Source organism: Colobus angolensis, unplaced genomic scaffold, assembly GCF_000951035.1.
Source record: "Colobus angolensis palliatus isolate OR3802 unplaced genomic scaffold, Cang.pa_1.0 Scaffold329, whole genome shotgun sequence".
NCBI classification, from domain to species: domain Eukaryota; kingdom Metazoa; phylum Chordata; class Mammalia; order Primates; family Cercopithecidae; genus Colobus; species Colobus angolensis.
Window position 1 is genome coordinate 565,848 of NW_012116588.1, and position 7,002 is coordinate 572,849.

The following is a 7,002-nucleotide window of genomic DNA, read 5'->3' on the forward strand; positions in this document are numbered from 1 at the left end:
TCGTGATCCGCCCGTCTCGGCCTCCCAAAGTGCTGGGATTACAGGCTTGAGCCACCGCGCCCGGCCGAAACGCCGTCTCTACTAAAAATATAAAAAATTAGCCAGGCGTGGGGGCATGCACCTGTAGTCCCAGCTACTCGGGAGGCTGAGGCAGGAGAAGAACCTGGGAGGCAGAAGTTGCAGTGAGCCGAGATTGCACCACTGCACTCCAGCCTGGGCCACAGAGGAGTCTCAAAAAAAAAAGTTACATATTTACATGAAGCATTATCTACATTTAATTTCTGTGGATTTAAAGAAATTATAAACTGGGTGTGGTGGCTGATTCCTGTAATCACAGCACTGTGGGAGGCTGAGGCAGGAAGATCACTTGAGGCCAAGGGTTTGAGACCAGCCTGAGCAATATAGCAAGACCCCATCTCTACAACAACAAAAAAGCTGGACGTGGTGGCACTCGCTTGTAGTCCCAGCTACTCGGGAGGCTGAGGTGGGAGGATCTCTTGAGTCCAGGAATTTGAGGCTACAGTGAGTATGATGGTGCCACTGCATTCCAACCTGGGTGACAGAGTAAAACCCTGTCTCAATTAAAAAAAAAAAAAAAAGCAATTATACATAGATAAAACAGTATACTATATCATTTTTACAGCTTGGTTTTCACTTAGTGTAGCTTGGAGAGTTATGCTTGTCCAAACCTACAGGTAACTTTATATTAGGTGCATACTATTTTATAGTGTGAATGTGTGAATTCCTTGCAAGAAATAAATCTTTGATTATCTAAATGATACATGATTACTTATTTTAAAAATGCTAACACCAAGTGTTTTTGTTTTTCCTCAGACAAATAAGAAGACTGGAAAACCAATGATAAATCTTTATACAGACAAGGACACAGGAAAGCCAAAGGGGGAGGCAACAGTGTCATTTGATGACCCTCCTTCAGCTAAGGCAGCCATTGACTGGTTTGATGGTATGCCTCATTCATACAGTTTTCAGCATGAAGTTTGGATAAATGTTTTCTAATCTGGCATATTCCAGAGAATATGCTCTGGGTGACAGTGGTTATATTCATGTTTACTTTTAGTAAAAATACAGGCCAGAATTTTTATGTACCTTTAGAAATGAAATGAGCTCTATCCTTGTTGGTCTAGCATATTTCCTTATATCATGCCTTGTGCATGAGGCTACCCTGATACAGATGTAGAAAGTTGGCCTGGTTGACTGTATGTTATTTTTTCTTTTTAAAAAAAATAAATTTAAGAGGTACAGATGGCATTTTGTTACATGGATATATTGCATAATGCTAAAGGCTGGGGTTTTCCTGTATCTATCACTTGAATAATTTACATTTTACCCATTAAGTGATTTATCATCTTCTGACTTTATAGTTTGAAATTTAGGCCAGGTGGCATTGCTTACGCCTATAATCCCAGCGCTTTGGGAGGCTGAGGCAGGAGGATCAGTTGAGCTCAGGAGTTGGAGACCAGCCTGGACAACGTAGTGAGAGTTCGCCTCTGCAAAAACAGAAAAAAAAAATTTTTTTTTTTTTTTAAATAACCTGGACATGGTGGTGTGTACCTGTGGTCCCAGTTACTTAGGAGGCTGAGATGGAAGGATCGCTTGAGCCCAGGAAGTTGAGGCTGCAGTGAGCCATGATTGAGCCACTGCGTTCCAGCCTGGGCAACAGAGCGAGAACCTGTCACAAAAATAAATAAATAAAGTAAATTTTAGGCTGATTTCCCTTCAAATATAAAGTTAATACATACTTAGAAGAAATAGACTTTTTTTTAATGGAAAGTAGAAGAAATGGGTAAAACATGTATAGCCCTCTACTCAAAGGTAGCCACTAATAATATTTCTTAATAATTTTCCTTCTAGTGTTTTAAAATGTATCTTACATCATAATACTCCAAATAGAGTTTTGTCTTAAGGTATTTTTCATTTAACATTTAAACATAGTCATTTCCCCATGTTACAAATTCATCATTTTTGTTGCACCCTAATTTAATAGTAACTAACACTTACTGCATGTTTACTGAGGTTTATGAGCTAAGCACAACTTTAAGAGCCTTACTCTCATTAACTCAAGTTAATCTTCATAATAATCTTATGAGACATACACCCTGTTACTGCCATTTTACAGACAATGAAACTGATGCATAGAGAAGCTAAGTAATTTCCAAGATCACAGAGTAAGTGGCAGAGTCAGGATTCAAACTCAGGCATGCTGGATCTGCTCTCTCCAAAGTACTTAACTATGCTGGATTGACAGACACTTGCAGTTCCTTTCAGTTACAAGATTATTGTACCTCTGTCTTCCAAAACATAATTGTGTTATTTTACTTTTTTTTTTTTTTTTTTTTAGACGGAGTCTCGCTCTGTTGCCCAGGCTGGAGTGCAGTGACGCTATCTCAGCTCACTGCAAGCTCTGCCTCCCGAGTTCACGCCATTCTCCTGCCTCAGCCTCCCAAGTAGCTGGGACTACAGGCGCCTGCCACCATGCCTGGCTAATTTTTTATATTTTTAGTAGAGATGGGGTTTCACCGTGTTAGGCAGGATGGTCTTGATCTCCTGACCTCGTGATCTGCGTGCCTCGCCTCCCAAAGTGCTGGAATTACAGGCATGAGCCACTGTGCTTGGCCAGCTGTTTTACTTCTTTAAAGGTGAGATTGTAGGCCGGGCACGGTGGCTCATGCCTGTAATCCCAGCACTTTGGGAGGCTGAGGCAGGTGGATCACAAGGTCGGCAGTTCGAAATCAGCCTGGCCAACATGGTGAAACCCCGTCTCTACTAAAAATACAAAAATTAGCCGGGCGCAGTGGCGAGCGCCTGTAATCCCAACTACTCAGGAGGCTGATACAGGAGAATTGCTTGAACCCGGGAGGTAGAGGTTGCAGTGAGCCGAGATCACACCACTACTGTACTCCAGCCTGGGTGACACACAGCAAGACTCTATCAAAAAAAAAAAAAGAAATTGTAATACCCTATCTGTTCCCATCTCTGTATTCTTTACTTTTTTAGACTAATTGTCAGGCTTCATCACCTTGCTCTTGAAGTCTAAGTCCGTTCTTTCATACTTTTCTGCTTTCATAAGAATGAGAGAAATGAATCATGAAGCTATTTCTTTCGTGTATGGTATATTCAGAAATTATAGTGACTTGTGCCCATAGGACGTATGAGCCTTTTAAACCTAACTCTATAGTTCAAATCTTGACAATTCTTATTTACTACTATTTTTTTTTTAAAGTTACTAATTATTATGCTACTTTGGAAATGATCAGAAAATTTCAAATGGTACCAAGGGCATATGGTAAAATAGGAGTTTCTTTTTCACCTTTGAACCCTAGTGATCTTGTTTCCCCTAGTAAGCACAGTAGGCAATGCATATAAGCATATGTGTAGGTAAATACATACATGTTATTGCACTTGCACATGTATTAATTCCCTTAAACTGGCTTTTTTTTCCCATGTAAAAGTATTAGATACAGATTTTTTTCTTTTTTTTTGAGCCTATTGCCAAGGCTAGAGTGCAGTGGCATGATCATGGCTCACTGTAGCCTTGACTTCCTGGGCTTAGGTGATCTCCTGCCTCAGCCTCCCAAGTAGCTAGGACTTACAGGTGCCACCACACCCAGTTAATTTTTTTGTATTTTTTATAGAGAGACGGGGTTTCATGATGTTGCCCAGGCTGGTCCCAAACTCCTGAGCCCAAGCTTTCCTTGGCCTCCCAAAGTGCTGTGATTGCAAGCGTGACTTATCACGCCCGAATTTATTTATTTATTTCTTTGAGAGAGAGTATCACTCTGTCTTCCAGGCTAGTATACAATGGCACGATGATAGCTCGCTGCAGCCTTGAATTCCCAGGCTCAAGTAATCCTCATGTCTCAGACTTCTGAGTAGCTAGGACTATAGGCACATGCCACCATGCCTAGCTAATTAAAAAAATTTTTTTTCAGAGAAAGGGTCTCGCTATGTTCCTCAGGCTTGTCTCAAACTCTTGGCCTCAAGCGAGGCTCCTATCTCAGCTTCCAAAAGTGCTGACTTTGCAGATACAAACCACTGCACCTGGCCTTTTTCTCCACCCCTGACACTGTCTCCTTCCCCAGGCTGGTCTCGTGCTCCTCGACTCAATTGATCTCCCACCTCAGCCTCCTGAGTAGCTGGGAGCTGGTACTACAGACACATACCACTCCACCTTATTTTTTTTTCTTTTTTTTTTTTTTTTTAAGCTTGGTAAGAAGTGACTGTCCCCCAGTGACAGATGTGCTCTTTTCAGTAGATAATGACATTTTTAGCACTGTTAGCGTGACTCTTTGGAATACCAGTGTATTTTAATTTCTGTGAGGACATGTCAGTTACTCCTCCGAAACCAAAAATTTCCAAGACTTTTATATTTTTGTTGATAGGTGGAGGTATAGAGTAGCATTGCTTCAAAGCCGATTTCTTTTTTCTTAGGAAAAGAATTCCATGGCAACATCATTAAAGTGTCCTTTGCCACTAGAAGACCTGAATTCATGAGAGGAGGTGGAAGTGGAGGTGGGCGGCGAGGTAAGATCCTTGCTGCACACAGTCCTGGATACTATCCAAGGGTTTAAATTTGAGTTCATATTCTGTTTCTATTTGTGTGAACTTGGTACTGCTTTTTCTCTCACCAGGTCTTTTTTCCTCTGTCTTAAAATGAGTTCGGGTACTGAATAGATTAGGTAAATGAGATATTGTAATAGCTAAGAAAGTAGTGGGAAATGGTTGTAGAAATCCCTTTGGAAAGCTGTATCGTGGTTTACTGTTCACTTGGAAATCAGGAGGCAATTTTTTTTTGGTTTTTGTGTTTTATTGACATGGTGTCTCCCTCTACTCAGGCTGGAGTGCAGTGGCGTGATCTTGGCTCACCATAACCTCCGCCTCCTGGGTTCAAGCAATTCTCCTGCCTCAGCCTCTCAAGTAGCTGGGACTACAGGCGTGCACCACCATGTCCAGCTAATTTTTGTATTTTTAGTAGAGACGAGGTTTCACTATGTTGGCCACACTGGTCTCAAACTCCTGACCTTGTAATCCACCCACCTTGGCCTTCCAAAGTGCTGGGATTATAGGCGTGAGTCACTGTGCCTGGCGAGGCAGTTGTTTTAATGATACCTAATTAGGTAATTAATCTGACCAGTTTTTTTTTTGTTGTTGTTGTTGTTGTTGTTTTTGAGATGGAGCTTCGCTCTGTCACCCAGGCTGGAGTGCGGTGGCACGATCTCGGCTCACTACGAGCTCCGCCTCCCTGGTTCACGCCATTCTCCTGCCTCAGCCTCCCGAGTAGCTGGGACTACAGGTGTCTGCCACCACACCCGGCTAATTTTTTGTATTTTTAGTAGAGATGGGGTTTCACCGTGTTAGCCAGGATGGTCTCCATCTCCTGACCTCGTGATCCACCCGCCTCAGCCTCTCAAAGTGCTGGGAATTACAGGCATGAGCCACCATGCCTGGCCAACTAATCTGACCAGTTTTTAAGCTACCTGATACAGTTATTGCCAGCTTTTTAAAAAAAATTTTAATTTTAATTTTTTTTTTTTTTTTGAGACAGAATTTTGCTCTTGTTGCCCAGGCTGGAGTACAATGGCGCATTCTCGGCTCACCACAACCTTTCCCTCCGTGTTCAAGTGATTGTCCTGCCTCAGCTCCCGAGTGGCTGGGATTACAGGCATGTGCCACCATGCCCAGCTAATTTTGTATTTTTAGTAGAGATGGGGTTTCTCCATGTTGGTCAGGCTGCTCTCGAACTCCTGACCTGAGATGATCCGCCCACCTTGGCCTCCCAAAGTGCTGGGATTACAGGTGTGAGCTACCGTGCTCGGCCCAGCTTCTTTATTTCTATTAGATTCATATACTTGTCTTTTTTGTTTTGTTTTGTTTTGTTTTGTGGGTGAATGTCACTGTGGCCTTTACATTCATACTCTCACATTTGGAGGTTGTCTTCTCACCTAATCTTCATCATGGAGATTCTCTAAGTAGGGTATAGGTTAGACATCCTAAGTTTGAAAATCTGAAATTGGAAATGCTCTGGAATCCAAAACTTTGAGCACCGACATAATGCTCAAAGGAAATGGTCATTGAAGCATTTCAGGTTTTGGGTTTTTGGATTTGGGCTGCTCAACTTGCAAGTAGAAGGCAAATATTTCAAAATCTGAAAAACCCAAAATCAGAGACAGTTTTGGTCCCAAGTATTTGGGGGAAGGGTTACTCAACCTGTATTATGGAAAATGGACTTTGAAGTTTTCTAGTGCATTATTTGCACTGTATTGTGTGCCTAGGGTCTGTTTTCAAGGTCCTTTGTTTACTAAGTACAAGACCCAAATCAAAGAATTACCAAGTCCTGCTGTAAGGGGTTAATTTGCAGAGTGCTGCCTAAGTATTGATGGGTACCTACTCTTACGTTTTATCTGATGCTTTTCTTCTGTTTTGTTAATGTCTGCTGCTGATTTTTCTCCCCTGGCCCCATCCCCCTAGGCCGTGGAGGATATAGAGGTCGTGGAGGCTTTCAAGGGAGAGGTGGAGACCCCAAAAGTGGGGATTGGGTTTGCCCTAATCCGTAAGTATCTTGTTTACTTTGGTGAGAGTAGGGGTTGGAATTGGGGCTGGAGGGTACAGAAAGGGGTTCTGAGTCCATTAGAAACTATCTAGGAGCATTACATTTTCCTCCTTTCTTAGGTCATGCGGAAATATGAACTTTGCTCGAAGGAATTCCTGCAATCAGTGCAATGAGCCTAGACCAGAGGACTCTCGTCCCTCAGGAGGAGGTGGGTCAGCCTTTTAATGGCATCTGCATCGTGCTTATCTTCTGACTAGCCTTAAGGGGGCTTTACGTTGTTTCTACTGGCCTCATTGTTTGCATTTCTACCTTGCAGATTTCCGGGGGAGAGGCTACGGTGGAGAGAGGGGCTACAGAGGTCGTGGGGGCAGAGGTGGAGACCGAGGCGGCTATGGTGGAGACAGAAGTGGGGGTGGCTATGGTGGAGACAGAAG

General features: G+C 42.8%; 1 protein-coding gene across 1 annotated transcript in view; it reads left to right on the plus strand.

The window, feature by feature from the left end:
- Nucleotides 1–6,997, plus strand: part of TAF15 (TAF15 RNA polymerase II, TATA box binding protein (TBP)-associated factor, 68kDa) — a gene marked incomplete at its 3' end in the record, with an annotated part of 37,329 nt that extends 30,332 nt beyond the window's left edge. The window contains exons 11-15 of the mRNA XM_011951890.1: nt 835–964; nt 4,450–4,542; nt 6,487–6,568; nt 6,688–6,776; nt 6,885–6,997. Coding sequence (XP_011807280.1) covers nt 835–964; nt 4,450–4,542; nt 6,487–6,568; nt 6,688–6,776; nt 6,885–6,997 — 507 coding nt within the window. The remainder of the gene's footprint in view (nt 1–834; nt 965–4,449; nt 4,543–6,486; nt 6,569–6,687; nt 6,777–6,884) is intronic.
- Nucleotides 6,998–7,002: the final 5 nt, after the last annotated feature.